The 23,705-nt window shown below is 43.2% G+C and overlaps 1 protein-coding gene across 3 annotated transcripts in view; it reads right to left on the bottom strand.

The window, feature by feature from the left end:
- The window catches only part of CCDC136 (coiled-coil domain containing 136), an 80,036-nt gene that overhangs the window by 46,267 nt on the left and 10,064 nt on the right, over window positions 1–23,705 (bottom strand). For 2 of the 3 annotated variants that reach the window (XM_063448327.1, XM_063448329.1), the window contains exon 2: window positions 4,523–4,615. In XM_063448327.1, coding sequence (XP_063304397.1) covers window positions 4,523–4,615 — 93 coding nt within the window. The remainder of the gene's footprint in view (window positions 1–4,522; window positions 4,616–23,705) is intronic. The other variant, XM_063448326.1, reaches the window with a different exon arrangement.

The following is a 23,705-nucleotide window of genomic DNA, read 5'->3' as shown; positions in this document are numbered from 1 at the left end:
GTCCTTGCTGCTTAAGCGCAGGACTTCTCTTTTTGTATTTGTATTTACTTTGTATCACACAGCCTGGTTACAATGCTGCTACTCATCCCATGTGTTCCCTATTAAGGGTTAATAAGTAAAGGGGTGTATATAAAAAAATACCCCTTTCTGTCTCATTAGAGATATCTTTGCCAGAAGCTCAAGGAAGCAGGCTGAAGGGTCAGTGTTAGGACCCGCTTAGGGGGGTCTGCCTTGACTTTGGCAGGCGGGCATCCCTCCAATGGCCATTGGAGCAACTAAATGACCTCCATTTGTCTAAATATACATAGGGATTAAGGAGAAAGCGCAAGTAACATTTTCTTTTCTTTGGTTTTTACAATAAACTGAAAGGAACTGAAAACTGAATTATAAAATTAAAGGGCTACTCCAACCTTTTTGGCACAGAACTGATTTTGCTTTCCAATAACCTATTGGGCATTACTAAGAGTCACGTTCGATCTGAACACCCCTATAGCTTCTCATAGAGAAGCAGACATCCATACACTTCATTGGAGTGACTGCTGCAAGAAAACTCTCAGCACTGGAATACATTTTATTTATTTTACTTTTTTTGGATAACAATGGGGAGGGGATTCATCTATAAATTCTATCAATCTAAACTACAAAAGGAACACTTTAACATTAACAAATATATACACTGAATTTCTTTTAATTTTTTTTCATTAATAGTTTACTGGCATTGAACATGTGGATTACACAGTATACTGTATTTATTTGTAATGTCAGTGTGTTACCGTTAAGAGCCAAGCTGTGACCTTAGCTGTGTTGGTGAATGTTTGCCTAAATTTTACTTTTCAGATGTCAGTTTACAACAATCCAGTGTATTGCGACCAAACCCCAATAGTAGTACACAAATATTTCCATTAAAGTCCGCACATGGTAGTAGCTCCAAAATAATGCCACAGGTAGGTAATGAAAGTGCACAATTTATAAAAAAAAAAAATAGATAGAGGAAACAATATAGCAAGAGTGGCAGCATCTAGTAGCCCACCTAATAAGATTAAAGGAACATGCTAAGCACGAAAGGCATTACAGTGGAACCTCGGAACTCGAATGTAAGCCGAATCAAAATTTGCCATAAGAATTAATGTAAATTAGATTAATCCGTTCCAGACCCCCCAAAAAAGAACAGCATTTTAACACATATTTTACAGTTTAATAATACCTTACATGCATAAAATCATACAGAAAACCTATAAATACAATGTAAATGAAGTGAAAATGTAACTTCACTTTACCAGTCAGCTCTGTTTGCTAACAGTATGGAGATGTATGCTGACAGAATGGGACTCTGTTCGCAGACAGCATGGAGCTCTGTTCGCAGACAGCATGGAGCTCTGTTCGCAGACAGCATGGAGCTCTGTTCGCTTTGTCTAGTGCTAGGAGGCCGATGCATCATACCAGCAAGGTTCCAAAGCGAGGAATGTTAATGTTGTGTGATTTTGTTCTAATACCGAGACATTTTGTTCGAATACCGAATTGTTTGAGCACGGGAGCATTCCAGAACCGAGGTTCCACTGTATATCTTAATATATGTGCAGCAAAAGCCAGTGTGCAACTGATATGCACATTCAAATAGGTGGCAATGAAACAACCTGCATCCAAAAGGGAAAAAAAAGGGGGAAAGGGGAAGCAGGGGAAGGCAAAAGGCAGCTGGAGATAGCAAAATATACTAGGAGGGGGGGGGGGAAAGAAACACTGGTGAGGGTCCCGGCAAACCTTGAAAGAGGTCCTGGATGTGTTTCTTGTCTGTCATGGCACTTTCTCAGCATGGACCTCTGATAAAAAGACCCCAGTAAATAAATGTGTGCCATGTAGAACAAAAACAAAACCAACCAGGAATTAATTACCTCCACCCTGCATTTCTTCCCATCCAACCTAGGAGAACCTTTGGGTGCTGGAGTTCTCTGCAACAATGTTTTCGAGAATAAAGCGTTATTGTGACTTATTCCGTGGTTCCTATTTTTACTTTATAATAATATCCAATAAGCTGTTGTGAGCATTGAAGATGTATCCACTAGGTAATTGGTTTAGATTTAAAGTAATTGAGGAAACTAAGCAGTGCCGTGCCTGTTATGTAATTCTTTTTCATAATGAATAATACATTTTAGTCTGCATTGCACCAAAATGAAAATCTCCACACTGCCTCGTGCTCTCTTTGCCTATGCTTTGCTGAAATGTTCTTATTATAGAAACAGTACAGTGTGAAGCTGATTCCTAAAATAGAGAAAATATAATTTATAATGGAGCTAACTTAAATCTTCCTTGAGTATGAAGAAAAAAAAAGGTCAAATCCAAAAAAGAAAATATTAGTTAGTAAGAAGTTATATAAGATTGTAAGCCTTTTTGATAAGAAAAAAAAAAGTAATGGAAATGGAATTAATATTATGGCATTTATAGGTACATTTATTAAAGATGGTAAAAGGGCCGAGGAGCATAAGGTCATTCTTCTAATGACAGGGAATATTCTGTTTAGACCAAATGCAAAAAATAACAAAAAACAAAAGAGGTTTTAAGGACTGGGGATGCTCATATGGTTTCATTTTAAAATTATACACTTTTATATACAGGTAATCAAACACTTAAGGAACACTGTCTGGTAACTTTATCTCCATCTTACCTCACGATTCCCAATGGTTTAACCCAAAAGTTGTCCCCTTGGCCCCCCAACCGTACTGCCTCCTGCCACCTCCTCCATTGGCTAGAGTACAGGAAGGTTTGCCCTGGTGGCGGAGGATCATGTGAGAGTGTCAGCTGATACTCTTAGTATATTACTGGCTGCAAATTGGAAGTAACATTATGTGCTATAACTCACAATGGGTGGGCAGTGAGAGTTCTCTCAGCCAATCACTAGCTGTCAAAGCAAACCTTCCTTTACTGTGGAAGAAGGAAAGCTTATCCCCTGAAGGTAAGATGGCATCCAGGTACTCCTGTACCCATAACAATGTTAGTGACAGGAAGTTGTTATTGGGTGGGAGCATAGAGGCCGTTAGACATTTAGTAGAACAAATGTGCTTTTAATGCCTCTTTAGACATATTTCCATATACTTTAATCTCTTTGCTGGGGTAAGCACAATGTTTTTTTTTTTATTTATTTGCTTTGTAATGGAGTGAGTCTTCATTTCTCTTGTGTGCCCTCCAAATCATGAAGCAACAACAGAGTACAGGATTCTTTGAGGGTCAGTGGAGGATTCTGAGAATTCTGTTGTAAGCACTAGAGATCTAAATTCCCCACTCTAACACCGATGTAAACAATCTTAAATAATGATCTTCCAGACATTCTCACAGACACTCTCTAAAGGTCTTACAGATGCTCTCTTAATTGTGGCCCTATCTTATTTGCTTAGCATGACTTGCAATACTAGAAGCTCATACCTGACCGTCTAAAGGAGCCAAGGAGTGAGCAACCGCTAATAAGATTCACTGGGGGATATTTATCAAAGTATTCTGAAAAGTAGGGATTAAAGTCATTTATTTTGGTCATATGTATTAAAGAATTTGAAAAAATGATCTAAAAGTGACTTCAGAGTAAATTCCGCCAGTTTTCACAGAAACTTACATTTCAGAAGACCACCAAATTTACAGTGCCCCAAACAAGACAAACAGAAAACAAAACATTTCTTTAAGAAAAAGTGGCAAGAAAGATTTATAGATCTGTAGCAAATAATGACAGAGTGCGTCCAATACATGAAAAAAAAAATAAACAAACAACTAATGACTAAACAAAGACAAAAAAAGGCAAACTCCAATTTGTCTGTACAACTGCAGTGACCAAATCACTGACTTATCACAACGACACAATTTGCCTGCAGTGTGGTTCTGGTGATCACTGATTTCAGAGATAAAATAATACTTTTCTTTTAGATTGATAAAGTGCTCAATAAGTTCCTGTTCAGTGAAGCATTCTGTCATTTTGTTTATTGTCTGTGACCTTGGGAATCCCATGTACTGATGCAGTGTTTTCAAAACAGACCTTACCAGAACCCATCCCTCTGACATCACAGGTTTGATCAATGAACTGGGAAGTGTGTGCATGCACACCTAACATTAGTACACATGTTCATACTCCTTTCATACTCCCTGACAGATGGGTTCAGTGAGGAAACGCAGATGGCATCTAATCATGCCTGTGGAAAATAAGCTTGTAAAACAGACTAGAAAACTGACATCTTCAGTAGGGACTGAGAGATCCTGATGCTGTGTTTTTCAGAAACTTCATAATATTGTACCATGGAAGCATTTGAAATAAATCAAAACTCAGTTTTAAATCATCGTTTAGTTTTAAAATCACATCAGTTGTTTCATTAACTGCAAACAAACTAGTTCTACTTCTCCTGCGTCTTTAAACATGCATGAATGTATGTAAGATTGACACTGTGCCTATAATAGAGTAAGTCAATGTTGCTTTCAGTAATACAATCCTCGTCCTAACACCTGGACCATATAACTTCTACCATGTTAAGATCTTTGGACACATACTTACACTCACCGTTCAGCAGCTCCCCGGCATATGAATTCCTTCCTGCAAGAGCCTGAGGAAGCCACCGACTTGAGCTCCCTGGACACGGGCTTGAGCCTGACAGGAAACAAAAAGTACATCCAGTGACATTGTTATCAGCAAAATGCGTTACTACTTGTCTGTTTTCCACACACTTCATACTAACTAGCGGCTGATTGTTTAGAACAGAGAAACACTTAACAGTGAAACATCTAAACCGTTACAAGAATTACCTATTTTTAAATAAATAAAAAATGAATATTTTAAACATTAATTTTAGGAAATGCAAGCCTGATTTGCTATTGTACTTTGATTAGAATGCATTTAATAAGAAGCTGTGGTAGTACGTAATAGGTGAAATTAACTATACATTTACACAGTTAACTTAAAGGGACACTGGCACACAGACCACTTCAGCGGTGTCCCCATCACCTATCACCCTTAGTCCTCTAATGTAAAACATTAATATATACATACAAGAAAAAAATTACCTAAAGATAGGAAAAACCTATCCTCAGGGATTGGGAAGGGTCACAGATGTAACCTTTGAAACCAAATTATGAAAATAACTAATGAGGATATACAAAATGGAGAAATAAAGTAAACAGAGTGCAGGTCAGGAGTCCGGATACAAGTCAAGGGCTCATGAGCTGCACCACTGTAAGCACCTAATAGGGAGCTCCAATGAGGGGGTAACCCTCCAAAATATGTAGGTAATAAGAGTAGGTGATGAGTCCCACAAGGGGAAACCAACATCTGGAGAGCTCCACTGTATAAAAAATGAGGAAGGGAGGCCCTACCTTTAATCAATCTAAGGATAAAAAGGGATATGCAAACAAAAAGTATAACTTGAAAAAAGGGAGATCTACTAAACGGTGCCCAGGGGATCAATTGTCTGGAGTACTAGCTAGCATCTAAGTTCCAGTTCCCCTAGTGTCCGACTGACAGGAAGTAGTGATGTACCAAACTGTTCGCTGGCGAATAGTTCCTGGCGAACATAGCGTGTTCGCGTTCGCCACGGCGGGTGAACACATGCGTGGTTCGATCCGCCCCCTATTCGCCATCATTGACTAAACTTTGACCCTGTGCCTCACGGTCAGCAGACACATTCCAGCCAATCAGCAGCAGACCCTCCCTTCCAGACCCTCCCACCTCCTGTACAGCATCCATTTTAGATTCATTCTGAAGCTGCATTCTTAGATAGAGGGAAAGTGTAGCTGCTGAAGGACTCATCTGATCTCTGCTGTAAGGACAGCACTCCAAAAAGCCCTTTTTAGGGCTAGAACATCAGTCTGGCCAACAGCGTGTACTCTGCCAACCTCTGCCAGTGCACATTGCCACTAATATCTGGTGTCACAATAGCGTGCATTTAAAACCAAAAAACTTTTTTCACTGTTATAGATTGAATAGCAGTTACTGGTCTTCAAGCGGGTGTGTCAGGCCTACAGCGTGTACTCTGCCAAACTCTGCCACTACTGGTCTCACAGTAGCTTGCACGCATAGTACCACTAATCAAAAATAAAAATGACAGGCAGAGGCAGGCCACCCCGCAGGGGCCATCGTGGTGCTGCGATTCCCTTTTGCCCTAGAATAATTCCCAGTTTTCAGAGGCCACGTACCCTGAACTTGAAAAGTTCTGAGGACATAGTTGACTGGCTAACAGAGGACACCCAATCATCTACAGCTTCCGCTCGGAACCTTGACGAACCATCCTCCTCCAGCTTAGCTTGGGCACGTCTAAAGATACCACTCACCCACCTGCTGCCACCACCAACACTAGCACCACAGCCGCTTCACTTGGTATGTCAGAGGAGTTATTCACACATCCATTTGAAGAAATGAGTGATGCGCAACCATTATTGCCAGAGGATATAGATAACAGGGATAAGTCTCAGGCAGGCAGCATTACACACATGGACGTACGGTGTAATGATGATGATGTTGTACCCGCTGCTGCTTCCTTTGCTGAGTTGTCAGATACAAGTGAAGCGGTTGATGATGACGATGCGTCCATGGATGTCACGTGGGTGCCCGCTCGGCAAGAAGAAGAACAGGGCGAAAGTTCAGATGGGGAGACAGAGAGGAGGAGGCGGAGACGAGTTGGAAGCAGGGGGAGGTCGTCGCAAGGAGCTAGTGGCATAGTCAGATAGCATGCATTGGCACCCGGGGTCAGCCCGACAGCACGCCAATCAACGCATGCTGTGTCCACCACCAGAATGCCGTCATTGCAGAGCTCAGCAGTGTGGATTTTTTTTTGTGTGTCTGCCTCTGACAACAGCGATGTCATTTGCAACCTGTGCCAAAGGAAACTGAGTTGTGGAAAGTCCAACATCCACCTAGGTACAACTGCTTTGCGTAGGCACATGATCACACATCACAAACGCCTATGGGATCAACACATGAGTAGTGATGTCGCGAATACGAAATTGTCGGTTCGCGAACCGTGAACGCGAACTTCCGCAAACGTTCGAGAACCGGCGAACCGGGTGAACCGCCATAGACTTCAATGGGCAGGCGAATTTTAAAACTCACAGGGACTCTTTCTGGCCACGATAGTGATGGAAAAGTTGTTTCAAGGGGACTAACACCTGGACTGTGGCATGCCGGAGGGGGATCCATGGCAAAACTCCCATGGAAAATTACACAGTTGATGCAGAGGCTGGTTTTAATCCATAGAGGGCATAAATCACCTAACATTCCTAAATCACAATGGATATGGATTGACACCTGACATATTGACACCTTGACATATGGATTGACACCTGTCCTCAGAGACCCTGATACACACTGACACAGAGCAGAATAGGGACTGTTCCCCCTACATAGGGTCACTTGGCAGATCTGGATTGACACCTATCCTAAGGATCCCTGATACACACTGACACAGAGCAGAATAGGGACTGTTCACCCAACATAGGGTCACTTGGCAGATATGGATTGACACCTGTCCTCAGAGACCCTGATACACACACACAGAGCAGAATAGGGAATATTCACTAAATGCTAAACATTGTTATAAAGTAACTAAGGATAATGGGGGACCTACTGTCCTCTCCCCCGGCCCCCACCCCTGCGCGGTGGGTGGGGGCCATAAATCACAATGGGGAGGACCTACTGTCCTCCCGCCAGCCCCCACCTGTGAGCGGTGGGTGGGGGCCATAAAAATAATGAGGGGGGACCTACTGTATGATGTTGTATCGATCAGGTAGTGTAAGGGTTACGCCCGCTTCACAGTGACAGACCAAACTCCCCGTTTAAGGCACCGCAAACAACCGCAAACAGTCCATTTGCACAACTGCAAACTCCCCATTTGCACAAGGTTGGATACCAAGCTAGCCATGTCCGTTCCTTGTCCTCACTGAGGTCATTGAAGGTCTCTTCCTCCACCCAGCCACGTACAACACCAAGGGTCCCTGAAAGTATACTAATAAACTGAATAAAGAAAAAAAATCTCCCAAGAAGGAGATCTTAAACTGGCATAGGAAAAGGTTAGACAACTATAATAAAGTGATACCTACAAAACCTAGTGAGCATATATGTATAATAGAGGGAGAAAGGGAAAGCAGAGTAATGCTTCCTAATGCCGTGGTTTGTACCCTTTGTTAAAGTAAATTGAGTAATGGACAAAAGTCTTTATTGTATCATTTATAAATAAAGGGATACTATACTCATTCCCCTATAGTGGCTAATTGTGCAATAATGGTAATACTATTACCTATTATATAATATTGGCAGGGGCAAGAAATTCCCTCTAAATAGATGGGTATAGGCAGAGAGTATGGAGACCGGAGTGATAAAGTGTCAATAAGGTGATATAAAGTTAAATGTATCACAGACACACAGCCACCCTTTCTCTTAGCTAGTTTCCAGAAATGCTGGATAGGTAGAAGGGCTATAAAGACTTAGAGAGGTCTAAGAAGAATCCTCTAAACTAGCCCTAATCTCCTTAACCTCTTAAGGACCAAACTTCTGGAATAAAAGGGAATCATGACATGTCACACATGTCATGTGTCCTTAAGGGGTTAAACACCTTCAAGGCTGTTCTAATCTAAAGCTCAATCTAAACGTTTAGATGACTGCCTGATTTCCCATCACAGATGCTGGCTAGAAATAACACTGTGCAAGACAAAGAGTGGGTCTAAGTGCCCATAGTGCAGTAAAGTGTCCCTAGTGAAGTGAAAAAGAGAATAACGAGCTGGCGCCCAAGAGAATAACGAGCTGGCGCCCTATCAGGGGACGTGTATATGGCATCGATTTTAGGAACCGGGAGATGGAAAAGGATGCTTGTTCGGTCCTCCTACTTCAAATTTGGGGCACTGCGCGTGCAATCTAATGTGCCACCAGATAGGAATAGTACTACTTAATACACCACTCCTATCAGTTTAATCCCTGTTATGTGCCTTTTTTTGGTTTGGTTTTTGAAGCCACAGTGCAGCACCAGAGGCCCGAAAAATTAGGCATGTACACATGCCTGAAAAATTAGGTATTGTTGCAGCCACTGCTGTAGCAGTGGCCAGAAAAATTGATGTTTGTTTCCCAGGCAGAAAGTGCCCTAAAACATTGCGGCTTGAACCCTAGTTGGTGGCGGATAAGTCACGCAAGTCAACCGGCATTCAGAGCTAAAATACAGCAGCGTGTGGACCATTTTTAGCCCAAGGCAGCTCATCTCATCAGGCCTTTTTAGTCGAATGTATCGCCCACTGCCAGTCCCTTCAGGATCCATCCCTCATTCATCTTAATAAAGGTGAGGTAATCTAGACTTTTTTGACCTAGGCGACTTCTCTTCTCAGTGACAATACCTCCTGCTGCACTGAAGGTCCTTTCTGACAGGACACTTGAAGCGGGGCAGGCCAGAAGTTCTATCGCAAATTGGGATAGCTCAGGCCACAGGTCAAGCGTGCACACCCAGTAGTCAAGGGGTTCATCGCTCCTCAGAGTGTAGATATCTGCAGTTAAGGCGAGGTAGTCTGCTACCCGTCGGTCGAGTCGTTCTCTGAGGGTGGATCCCGAAGGGCTGTGGCGATGCGTAGGACTTAAAAAGCTCCGCATGTCCTTCGTCAACAACACGTCTTTAAAGCGTCCTGTCCTTGCCGGCGTGGTCGTGGGAGGAGGAGGATGACTTCCACCTCTCCCCCTGTTAGATTCCCGTTGTGCTGTGACATCACCCTTATACGCTGTGAAAAGCATACTTTTTAATTTATTTTGCAAATGCTGCATCCTTTCCGACTTGTTGTAATTCGGTAACATTTCCGCCACTTTCTGCTTATACCGGGGGTCTAGTAGCGTGGACACCCAGTACAGGTTGTTCTCCTTCAGCCTTTTTATACGAGGGTCCCTCAACAGGCACGACAGCATGAAAGACCCCATTTGCACAAGGTTGGATGCCGAGCTACTCATTTCCCGTTCCTCCTCCTCAGTGATGAAGGTATGTTCTTCCCCCCAGTCACGTACAACACCACGGGTACCAGATAGGTGACAACGAGCACCCTGAGATGCCTGTTGTGGTTGGTCTTCCTCCTCCTCTTCAAAGCCACATTCCTCCTCTGACTCCTCTTCCTCACAATCCAGCGTTGCCACAGGTCCAGCAAGCGATGCTGATAAGGCTGTTTCTGGTGGTGATGGTGACCACAACTCTTCCTCTTCCTCTTCACGCTCATCTACGGCCTGATCCAGCACTCTTCGCAGGGCACGCTCCAGGAAGAAAACAAATGGTATGATGTCGCTGATGGTGCCTTCGTTGCGACTGACTAGGTTTGTCACCTCCTCAAAAGGACGCATGAGCCTACAGGCATTGCGCATGAGCGTCCAGTAACGTGGCAAAAAAGTTCCCAGCTCCCCAGAGGCTGTCCTAGCACCCCGGTCATACAAATATTCATTAACGGCTTTTTCTTGTTGGAGCAGGCGGAGGAGTGTTGAATTCCAACGTGTCGGGCTGTCGCAAATCAAGCGCCTCACTGGCATGTTGTTTCGCCGCTGGATATCTGCAAAGTGCGCCATGGCCGTGTAGGAATGCCTGAAAGCCTGTGTACTTATGCACAAAGCGTTGTATGATCAGATTACACACATGTGCCATGCACGGTACATGTGTCAACTTGCCCAACTTCAATGCCGCCAACAAATTTTTCCCGTTGTCAGAAACCACTTTGCCAATATCCAGTTGCTGCGGAGTCAGCCACTTTTCCACCTGTGCGTCCAGGGCGGACAGGAGTGCTTGTCCGGTGTGACTCTCTGCTTTCAAGCAAGTCAAACCCAAGACGGCGTGACACTGCCGTATCCGGGATGTGGAATAGTACCTGGGGAGCGCCGTTGATGTGGAGCAAGATGCAACAGCAGAAGAGGACTCAGCCGAGGAGGTTCTGGAAGAGGATGGAGTAGGAGGAGTAGAGGAGGTGGCAGCAGGCCTGCCTGCAAGTCGTGGCGGTGTCACCAACTCCTCTGCAGAGCCACGCATTCCATGCTTGGCAGCCGTCAGCAGGTTTACCCAATGCGCAGTGTAGGTGATATACCTGCCCTGACCATGCTTTGCAGACCAGGTATCAGTGGTCAGATGGACCCTTGCCCCAACACTGTGTGCCAGACATGCCATTACTTCCTTTTGCACAATCGAGAACAGGTTGGGGATTGTCGTTTGTGCAAACAAATTTCGTCCGGGTACCTTCCACTGCGGTGTCCTAATAGCTGCACATTTTTTGAACGCCTCAGACTCCACCAGCTTGTATGGTAAAAGCTGGCGGGACAATAGTTTGGACAAGCCAGCTGTCAGACGCTGGGCAAGGGGGTGACTTTCTGACATTGGCTTCTTACGCTCAAACATGTCCTTGACAGACACCTGACTGTGGGCAGATGAGCGGAAACTGCTCAAGGCGAGAGACGGAGTGGCGGATGGTTGAGAGGGGGCAAGGAGGACAGCAGTGGTTGACGTGGCTGAAGATGCTGGACCAGGAGGAGGATGGCGGCTTTGAGTTTGTGTGCTGCTTGTACTCATGTGTTGATCCCATAGGCGTTTGTGATGTGCGATCATGTGCCTCCGCAAAGCAGCTGTACCTAGGTGGGTGTTGGACTTCCCACGACTCAGTTTCTTTTGGCACAGGTTGCAAATGGCATCGCTGTTGTCAGAGGCAGACACACAAAAAAAATGCCACACTGCTGAGCTCTGCAATGACGGCATTCTGGTGGTGGACAGCATTCGTTGATTGGCGTGCTGTCGGGCTGACCCCGGGTGCCGATGCATGCTGTCTGACTGTGCCACTAGCTCCTTGCGACGACCTCCCCCTGCTTCCAACTCGTCTCCTCCTCCTCCTCTCTGTCTCCCCATCTGAACTTTCCCCGTTCTTCTTGCTTTCCCCCTGTTCTGACAACTCAGCAAAGGAAGCAGCAGCGGGTACAACATTATCATCATCATCACACTGTACGTCCATGTGTGTAATGCTGCCTGCCTGAGACATATCCCTGTTATCTACATCCTCTGGCAATAATGGTTGCGCATCACTCATTTCTTCAAACGGATGTGTGAATATCTCCTCTGACATACCAAGTGAAGCGCTAGTGTTGGTGGTGGCGGCAGGCGGGTGAGTGGTATCTTTAGACGTGCCCGAGCTAAGCTGGAGGAGGATGGTGCGTCAAGGTTCCAAGCAGAAGCTGTAGAAGATTGGGTGTCCTGTGTTAGTCAGTCAACTATGTCCTCAGAACTTTTCAAGTTCAGGGTACGTGGCCTCTGAAAACTGGGAATTATTCTAGGGCAAAAGGGAATCACAGCACCAGGACCACGATGGCCCCTGCTGGGTGGCCTGCCTCTGCCTGTCATTTTTTTTTGGGTTAGTTGTACTATGCGTGCAAGCTGCTGTAAGACCAGATATGAGTGGCAGAGGTTGGCAGAGTACACGCTGTAGGCCTGACACACCCGCTTGAAGACAACTAACTGCTATTCAATCTATAACAGTGAAAAAAATTGTTTTGTTTTTAAATGCAAGCTATTGTGACACCAGATATGAGTGGTGGCACTGGGCAAGTGGGCACAGTATCCACTGTGAGCCTGACACAGAAGCTGGCAAGCAGGCAACTGCAATTAGATTACACAGGAAAAAAAAAGCAGACACACACTCTGCATACACTGACACAACACACACACTCTGCATACACTGACACAACACACACACTCTGCATACACCAACACAACACACACACTCTGCATACACCAACACACACTCTGCATACACCAACACACACTCTGCATACACCAACACAACACACACTCTGCATACACCAACACAACACACACTCTGCATACACCAACACAACACACACTCTGCATACACCAACACAACACACACTCTGCATACACCAACACACACACTGCATACACAAATACACTAATACAATACACACTGCATTCACTAACATGCACTCTGCATACACTACACACTAACACACTCACTGCATGCCCTATACTGACATTCGCTACACATTAACACTCTGCATTCACTACACTAACACACTCTGCATCCGCTACACACTAACACACACTCTGCATTCACTACACATTAACACACACTCTGCATTCACTACACATTAACACACACTCTGCATTCACTACACATTAACACACACTCTGCATTCACTACACATTAACACACACTCTGCATTCACTACACATTAACACACCCTGCATTCACTACACATTAACACACACCCTGCATTCACTACACATTAACACACACCCTGCATTCATTACACTGACACACTCTGCATTCACTACACCCTAACACACACTCTGCATTCACTACACCCTAACACACACTCTGGATTCACTATACTGACACACACTCTGCATTAACTGTACACACAGCATCCACTACACAAACATCCTGTATTCACAGTACACACACTACATCCACCACAAATTGAAACACTCTGCATTCACTATACACAGACACTGCGTCTAATACACACACACTACAGACACTGCATCCACTAAACACATTTCATCTAGTACATACAAACACTACATCCACTACACAAACACACACTACATCACCGTACACACACTACATCCACTACTCAAACACACTCTGCGTTCACTATGCACACTGCATCCACTACACAAACACACACTCTGCATTCACTGCACAAACAGTATCTAATACACACAAACACTACATCCATTATACACATTTTAATTCACTTCCACTATACACACCACATTCAGTCCTGCATCAATGTCAGCAGGGCCAGATTAAGAGCCCAGTGGGCCTGGTGCTGCCAATTATGACGGGCCTAATTACAGAATCATATCGACCAAAAACACAAACACTCCCAAGCATCTTGTATCTGATGGACATGGTGGTGGAGCGAAAGAAAACAGCAGCTATAAGAAAACACATACCCTATGCTAATCTCTCTAATTTATGTTTTCATCTTTCAAGTAAATCCATAACCCCTAACAGCAGTGTCCAGTCAAGCAGGAAGTCAATGGGCATGGTAAAAGGGTGTGCCACTGACACAAATCACGTAACCTGCCAAAAGGGGCGAACATGCCCAAAAAGAGGACATGTCTGCCCAAAGAATTAGAAGGCCAGCCTGGCATGAATGCATGTCAGGCTGCCTGCCAATCATGCAGCTGGCCAAGTAAGGGCATACTATGCAGACAGCACCCTGAGCTTGGCATAAATGGATCTATTGATGCGCTCGCTCAACGCTTTCTAAGGACTGTCCCCTAGCACTTGCTGGTCCACTTGTCTCCTTACCTTCTTACTAGCAGGCAGAAGCTCCTGGTATATTGTCTGGGACAGAGAAAAGCTGTATGTAGTGAGTGTAGAAAAAAGGGCACATGCCACAGTGTTATAGAGACCAAAGTCAGCATTACCTTAAAGGATCACTATAGGGTCAGGAACACAAACATGAATTCCTGACCCTATAGTGTTAACACCACCATCTAGCCCCCCCCCCTGGGCCCATCATGCCTCCATAAATATAGCAAAATCCTACTGTATTCAAGCCTGAAGCTGTAACTCTGCATGCTGTTAGACTCAGAAAAACAAGCAGTCTGCTGACATCATTAGAAGTGGTGGTCTGATCCAATCCCAGTGCTTCCCCATAGGATTGGCTGAGACTGACAAAGAGGCAGATCAGGGGCAGAGCCAGCATGATTCAAACACAGCCCTGGCCAATCAGCATCTCCTCATAGAGATGAATTGAATCAATAAATCCCTATGAGGAAAGTTCAGTGTCTGCATGCAGAGGGAGGAGATACTGAATGTTTGGGTGCATTTTAGGCAGCCATGACCCAGGAAGGATCTAAGCCATCTAAGGAGTGGCCAGTGAAGTTATCACTAGGCTGTAATGTAAACACTGCATTCTCTCTGAAAAGTCAGTGTTTACAGCAAAAAGCCTGACGGTAATGATTCTATTCACCAGAACAAATTCAATAAGCTGCAGTTATGGTGACTCTAGTGTCCCTTTAACTATATTCATTGTCAGCCAGTCCACACAAGTTTTGTTCCCAAACATCCCTCTTAAATTTCCATACTTAAGTAAGAGTATGTGAAAAGTAGTTAGGGTTGCCAACTTTCTTGGAAAAACATACCGGCCTTACTAATTTGCATAATTAAATATGTATGGGTGACATCACATGATGTAAATCACAAGGAGTGACATAAGAGAAAATGCTGTAAAATCACCAAAAACTACCTAGTTTGATTCTGCTGTATAGATGGATTCCTCCCAGTGCCCCCATGTCTCCCAGTGCCCTCATGACTCAGTACCCCCATGTGTCAATTACTCCAGGTCTCAGTGTTCCTATGTATCAGAGTCTCAGTGCCCCATGTCTCCCAGTGTCCCCTAGTGTCGTGTCCCTAAGTCTTGCAGTGACCCTATGTATCACAGTGTCCCTATGTATCACAGTGTCTCAATGCCCCATGCCTCCCTGTGTCCTCCAGTATTCCCATGTGCCTATGTCCCCATGTATACCAGGGTCCCCATGTCACTAGGACACTAGGAAGACGGGAGACCTGGGGACACGGAGACACCAGTGACACTGGGAGACTAAGGGACACTGGCTGGGACACATGGGGACACTGGGAAAATAGGGGACACTTGAAGACATGGGGACACAGACACTAGAGACACTGGCTGGGGGACATGGGGACATTGAGACACTTGAGGCACATGGAGGCACTAGGAAACATGGGGACAGTGAGACACTGACAGACTGGGGGCACTGAGACACCAGGGACACTGGTTGGGAGAAATGGGGATACTGTGTCCCTATGTGTCTGTGTCATAATGTCTCCCAATGTCCCATAGTGTCTCAGTGCCCCCATGTCTCCTTGCAGCCTTTCCCCCCATCCCTTACTTCGCTGAGCTGTAGACTGTCTCTGCAGGGTGAGAGTTGCTCTGTAGCTGCTCCCCTGCGGATCAGTGAGTAGAGATAGGCAGGGAGGGATATGCTGGGACTTCCTATCCCTGCCTCTCTCCACACACACAGTGACCCCTACTGGCCAGTGCTGGTATTGCAGAGTAATCTCTGTTTATACTCAGAAAAATATCAGCATTTGTATTGCCGGTATCACTGCAATACCGGCACGGTAAGGCAGCCTCAAATACTGGCTGTGCCAATAAAATAAAAGCCAGGTGGAATCCCTAAGAGTAGTGTGTGAAAAAAAAAAAAAGTAAAAAAAAAAAAAATTTTTTAAATCAATGGGCCATGGGCCTGGGCCTGGAGCTGCAGCTCCATCAGCCCCTATGTTAATCCGGCCCTGAATGTCAGCGGACTAGGTAGGGCGTGGGTGGGCCCGGGAGGGAGCGGCCCAGACTTTGTGCTTTGTCAGGGGCCCCAAAATTTCTGATGGCAGCCCTGATACAATATAAAGGTGAATATCTCAGTATAGTAATATAAACAAGTCTATAGTTAGCATACAATGTAGCACAACTGTAGCGGCTAGAAATGAAAGATATTTAAACAAGCTTCCCAGGTAAAGCGGTATCAAAAAAAGAACTGGCAACTATAAACGTAGGTAAAAAGTCCTGTATAAAAGTTAGCAGAGACCTTTATCGAATGCTATGTGCAAAACGAGTGTTTTGCAATTTGCATAGAATATATCTGCCAGAACGCTATGTATATGGTTATAAGCTAATACGAGCACTGCTACAGAAAGCACAAAATACAGCCTCTGGATAGAAAAATATGTAAAACTGCTATTGCTGTGGGGACCGACCGATAAATATCAATTCCAAACTGTAAAAGACATACTGTGTAAAGGTGACTGAATATCAAATAAGGGTATAGATAGCCCAGTACCCCAATGAGAAACAGTCTTGTTAGCCAATAAAATCATGCTGGTCGATGACGTAATAGGTTGGCCGAAGTTAACCCTAAAAGACAGGAATTTTAACCCTTAATGATCAGTCCAAGTGATTAGAAGGCTATTGTTCAAGCCATGTCCACACTTAAGAATTATCATGTGAAGCCTTGTTATTTTAATAAGGAGTGATATAGGTAAAGAGGTGAAATATATCCCATCTTTACAAACTATCAGCAACACGTGTCTATGATGGACATTCATTTTTTCATTCCCGAAAGGAGAGATAGGATTGCATGTATTGTGTAGCAAACTTCCATGTGTTTTTACTATAAGTGCTGAAGAGAATTCTTGAACTTAAATTCTTCATCTAAATAATTTTACCCGTAATAGGGAAATGTTATTACATATGTGGTGGAAATCAGAGGCATGTGCCTATAAAGAGCCTTGCCATGGGTCATAATGCAAGATGAATAAAATAATAATAAAAATAAATTGCCGACTCGTAGGTTTGATCCCAAGTATGGCTATGCATATGTATGTGTGCTCCATAGTTGTCGCACTTTATTATCACATAGTTATCAATAAGTTATGGTGAAAGAAGAAAAAAAAAAACCATAAAACATAAAAAGGATATAAATGACTTGTAGATTATTGCATGGACATGGCTACATATGTATCTTATGATAGGTGTACTCATAAAAGTTGTCCCACTGTTAGTTCACCAAATGCTTATCACTCCACTATTAGACATATTCTCGATTCCAACATGCTTGAAAATGTTGGTACTCGCTCTGAAAAACACAATTAATAGTTCTACTCGATGTGGAGCCCCATCATACACCGTAGAGGGTGATGCATATTTATATGGGGCTTACCATAAATCACAATGAGAGATGAGTAGAAACTTGCTAACTCGCTGATTCGATTCTAGATGCAGCAGTACAAATGTCCTGTAATAAATGTACTGCCGCATAGTTACTGAGCCACCACATAACAGCCACTAACAAATGGTGATGTAAGAGAAAAGAAACGTGAATATTAATTCATAAGTTAGGCCAAACACATTGTTGCACATTATCAGGGAAGCACGTTTAAATATTTCTTTTCTAGCCGCTACAGTTGTGCTACATTGTATTCTAACTATAGACTTGTTTATATTACTATACTGAGATATTCACCTTATATCTGCATAGTAAGTGCTATTCTATTTAGTACCTGTGGATTGCAAAACTTTGTTTTGCTCACATTATCAGGCAAAGGGGTCTGAAAACTTTTTGAACAGAACCTTCCAACGATCATATACATTTTAGTCATAATTAGTTTACCATTCTTTACGATTTGTGTTCAGGACTTCTTATTTTTTTTGTATATACTTTAGTTATCAACAAGTCTACTGCTTTGTATATACCTTAGTTCATTATCTTTTTTACTGTACACCAAATAGTTTTACTTTTGGTGTATTACTATGTACACACATTTCTGGAGGTAGTGTTAATCACTAGCCATTGTGGACTGCTAAACGAATTTGGGCAGATACCACCAGATAAGATTTCCAAATAGGATCTCAGCCCTGTATTACTATTTATTTAAAGTTTACAGGGTTCCTCCACATATTTTCCTATTTTGACAAGTTACCAACTAGGATATGAGAACACCTTAGTTTATTATTCCTATTTAGGACACTCACATTAGATTTTAGTATATTATTAAAAGTTACATTTTAACTATTTAGGACACACATTTTTCTCTTTTCTTTCAGTACTTCTTTAGTCCCTGGGTTAACCCCAACACGAGTGTTCCTCAAGCTTCCTTTTTCCTACTTTACTACCCAGTATATGGTATATATCACTGCTGAAAAAATATAAAAAACACTATACCGTACAGGAGGTGTATGCCTGGGGAGCACAAACAGCCGAAATCTCATGGTGTGCTGCAGCCGTTATCTTCAAACAAGGCCGCGACTGCCCTAAAGGAGCGGTGTCAAACGTTCTGGTATCAAATAGCCAGTCTATGCGTTTCGTCCTCTTCAGGGACTTTATCAAGACTAAGTTGTACAATGCATTCAATACAGCATTTATACCCTTGGGGAGGGAGAAAAATAAGTGTGTGTGGGTGGGGGGGGGGGGGGGAAGTAATTCACATATTTAATTTCCATAAAATGTAATTCAATTTCTCAAGCTGCATAGAACATGAAAATGGTCTGTATCAGAAGACCTCTACCACAATTAAACAACAAGTGGTATATATATCAAAGAACTGTATATAACCCCCCCCCCCCCCCCCCAAAAAAAAAATAAAATAAAAAAAAAACACTTTAAATTAATAAATGATGTGGTTAATATACATATACCAAATATTCTGTATAAGCGGTCAATTAATACAAATAGTACTAATAATAGCTAGTAGGCCATTTATTTGACCACTCGTACGGACTATCAACTTTTGCACTTGTGCTTAACTTCATAGGTTACTGTAAGATACACTAAAGCTGCAATCGCTAACCACATCAAAGTCAAGAATACAATATAGAAACCCTCATGCTTTAATCCAATTCTTCATTTCGGCCATGTATCTAGTTTAAAAATCCATTTTGTTTCTGTAGCATGAAGTATTCTTTTTCTCCTGGCTACATCATTTATTTTGGGGATTAGCTCTATCCCAATAATTGATAGGTGCAGGGGTCACTATCATGAACATTTTGAAATTAGCCTGCCACTGGTGATTTTTGATCTTTATGTAAGATGGCCAACCTTTGTTCCCTGAATCTGTTTTTCAAAGTTATTATGATCTGTCCCACATAGTGGAGGCGACAAGTGCAAGTTAAAAGATAAACTAGCAAAGAGGAGTTGCAGTCTATCCTATGGTTTATCATATATTCACCTTCACCTAAAGTAGAGTTAAATTGAGTGGCTTTGTGGCCGAGGAACTTGCACGTGAGGCAGCAGGTACCTCCACATCTAAAATTCTCAACACTGGTATTTCAAGTCTGGTTAGGGGTATCTGAGGAGGTAAATCTAGAGAGAGCAAAGACTTTTTTTAGATTTTTACTTTTTCTAAAGTTTAACCAAGGATCCATCTTAAGTATAGGTCAATGTTTGCATAAGATGCCTATAATGGCATCATAGGAGATATTAACGATAGTAGAAAATATTGAACCTGTGTTCCTAGTCACATCCTGTGTCTTATCTGCACTCATGCCGCTTTAACCCCTGTTTCACAACTCAACTTTGAATTCTATGTGTCGTCTTGCTCAGAAATGCTTCAGACCTGAGAAAGGGAGGTTCTCCCTAAAACTTGTCATTAAAAAAAAATTCTGTTAGTCCAATAGTTACATTTTTCAGTTTTTTCACATTGCAATTCACCAGATTGGTTACGTTGCCTTTGAGACCGGAACCCAGGAATGAGAATTACCCCCATCATGGCAAACCATTTGCAATAGTAGACAACCCAAGTTATTGCAAATGAGGTATGTCCAGTCTTTTCTAGTAGCCACTTGGTCACAAACGCTGGCCAAAGTTAGCGTTAATATTTGTGAACTGAAAAGCAAGCCTTATATTTGACTCTAACTTTTGAAAACCACCATAAAACTTGTAAATGAGGGGTACTGTTATACTCGGGAGACTTCGCTGAACACAAATTAGTGTTTCAAAACAGTAAAATGTATCACAACAATTATATTGTCAGTTTAAGTGCCATTTGTGTGTGAAAAATGCAAAAAAGTAACTTTCACTGACGATATCATCGTTGTAATACATTTTACTGTTTTGAAACACTAATATTTGTGTTCAGCAAAGTCTCCCGAGTAAAACAGTACCCCCCCACATGTACAGGTTTTATGATATCTTGGAAAGTTACAGGTTTACTTATAGTGCTAGCAAATTAAATTCGTTGGACTTTTGGCCTGGGTTGTCAGGCAGGTCCCGCAAATTGTAAATAATAAAATTACCTAATTATGTAAAAATATTACATAAACACACACAATATATATTGTGTAAATACATAAACTAGGTATACAGTATACGTATATATCACTATATAGATATATACGTATACTGTATACCTAGTTTATGTATTTACTGCTCATTGGCATGATATAAGAGTATTCAAGGTTTATACATATATTGGATTAATAGAATTCCCTTGCTGGAAAATGCATTAGAACTCATTTTACTAAATGCTTACCTGGTTGGGGAGATCTCACTTATTGATTTTGAAGTGTTAAGTGGGCATAGCTAATTCTCCCTGGGCTGCATAGCACTTTAATTCTTTATCTTCAGTTATCTTGTATGTCTATCAACACATCTATTTTGTTTGTGTACTTCTGTCTTTCGCTGATGCTAATGGGTGGGTTGATAAAATTGCACAATATGTCACTAAGTTGTTTTTCCCCCGGGCCATAATTTGCCAGCTCTCCCTTGGTTACAAACACACACAATACACTCATATACATATGGATTTACACACCCAAGCACACACACACACACACACACACACACACACACACACACACACACACACACACACAGACTGTAACAGTACCCTGGGGACTTATGGAACAGTTTACCAGGAGTTGGAGCCCAGTTGCAGGAGATGGCACAAGGAGAAGACAAAATTCTAAAAACACAGTACAGATAAAGGGGTAATCCAAAGGCAGGGTCAGACGAGAAGCAGACGTCAGGGCTGGCAGCGGAGTAACGTAGTCGGTAAAGCAGGCAGAGGTCAGAGTCCAGGAAGTCAGTCAGCAGTGAAGCAAAGATCCAACAGGAAACACCAAACAGGCAATAATGACCAGATGCTAGGTTTCAGGCAGGGCTGGCTTTTACAGCCTGCTAATTAGATGCAGCTGACCTTAATTGGAAAAGGGTTGCAGGTGGATCAGTGCTGCTTAACCCCTTAAGGACTGGACTTTTTTTGCGATGTTGTACATTTGCGACCAGGCATCTTTTTGACACTTTTGTGGTGTTTGTGTTTAGCTGTAATTTTCCGCTCTCTCATTTACTGTTCCTATACAAATTATATATTGTTTTTTTCAGGACAAAAGGGGCTTTCTTTACATACCATTATTTATATAATCTCATGTAATTTAATTTTTAAAAAATGAAAAAATATGATGAAAAATTGAAAAAAATACACGTTTTTTGAATTTTATGTGAAAAATCTTTTACTCATCTACAAAAGCGAATGAAAAAAACTGCTAAATAGATTCAAAATGTTGTCCTGAGTTCAAAAATACCCAGTGTTTACATGCTTTTTGCTATTTTTTTGCATGTTATAGGGCTAGAAGCAGGGGCGTATTTGCTGCGAGGCAAACAAGGCATTTGCCTTGGGCGGCATTTTCCAGGGGGCGGCAAAAAAAGCCGCCCCCAAACGCCCAGGGCAAGTGCCTTGTTAGCCTTGCGGCTAACAGACATCCTGGGCTGGTGGCTGCTGGGCTGGTTGCTGGGCGGGCGGGCGGCTGGCGAGGGAGCACTTCCTCTGAGCTGTCTGCTCAGCTCCCTCGCGCGCCGCAGAGTGAGGCTGGGAGCCGGAATATGACGTCATATCCCGGCTCCGCCTCCCAGCCTCACTCTGCGGCGCGCGAGGGAGCTGAGCAGACAGCTCAGAGGAAGTGCTCCCTCGCCAGCCGCCCGCCCAGCAACCAGCCCAGCAGCCCGACCGGCAGCCCCACTAGACCCCAGGGAGAGGGAGAACCCCCCCAGCATTCCCAAAGGTAAGGAGGCTGGGGGGGTAAATTAAAAAAAAAATGAGTTAATGTGAGTGAGTGTGTCTGTTAGTGAGTGTGTCTGTTAGTGTGTGTGTGTGTGTGTCTGTTAGTGTGTGTGTGTGTGTGTGTCTGTTAGTGTGTGTGTGTCTGTTAGTGTGTGTGTGTCTGTTAGTGTGTGTGAGTGTGTCTGACTGTGTGTGTCTGTTAGTGTGTGTGAGTGTGTCTGTTAGTGAGTGTGTCTGTTAGTGTGTGTGTCTGTTAGTGTGTGTGAGTGTGTCTGTTAGTGAGTGTGTCTGTTAGTGTGTGTGTCTGTTAGTGTGTGTGTGTGTGTGTCTGTTAGTGTGTGTGAGTGTGTCTGACTGTGTGTGTCTGTTAGTGTGTGTGAGTGTGTCTGTTAGTGAGTGTGTCTGTTAGTGTGTGTGTGTGTGTCTGTTAGTGAGTGTGAGAGTGTGTGTGAGTGTGTCTGACTGTGTGTGTCTGTTAGTGTGTGTGAGTGTGTCTGTTAGTGTGTGTGAGTGTGTCTGTTAGTGTGTGTCTGTTAGTGAGTGTGAGTGTGTCTGTTTGTCTGTTAGAGTGTGTGTGTGAGAGTGTGTCTGTTAGAGTGTGTGTGTGTGTCTGACTGTGTGTGTCTGTTAGTGTGTGTATGTCAGTGTGTGTGAGTGTGTCTGTTAGTGAGTGTGTGAGTGTGTCTGTTAGCAGCTAACAGACACACTCACTAACAGACACTCACACACACTGACATACACACACTAACAGACACACACACTAACAGACACACTCACTAACAGACACACTCACTAACAGACACACTCACACTCACTAACAGACACACTCACACACACACACTCATACACTCACACACACACACTGACAGATACGCATCCATTAGCTAACAGTTAGCTAATGGATGCGTATCTGTCAGTGTGTGTGTATTTAGAAGGCGGGGGAAGGGTTGGGTGGGGGTGGCGGGGGGGGGGGGGGGGGGGGTGAGGGGGGCGCCTGAGTTTTGTCCTGCCTAGGGCAGCACAAAACCAGGATACACCCCTGGCTAGAAGTACAAGTAGGATATTGCGGTTTCAAAACATACATTTTTAAAATGTATCAATAGTGACATTGTAACATTATTATCTGTCATAAATTGCATACCCCACATGTACATATTTTT

The sequence above is a fragment of the Pelobates fuscus genome, chromosome 3, assembly GCF_036172605.1.
Source record: "Pelobates fuscus isolate aPelFus1 chromosome 3, aPelFus1.pri, whole genome shotgun sequence".
In the NCBI taxonomy this organism is placed as follows: Eukaryota; Metazoa; Chordata; class Amphibia; order Anura; family Pelobatidae; genus Pelobates; species Pelobates fuscus.
This window is presented reverse-complemented; position numbering and strand designations above follow the sequence as displayed.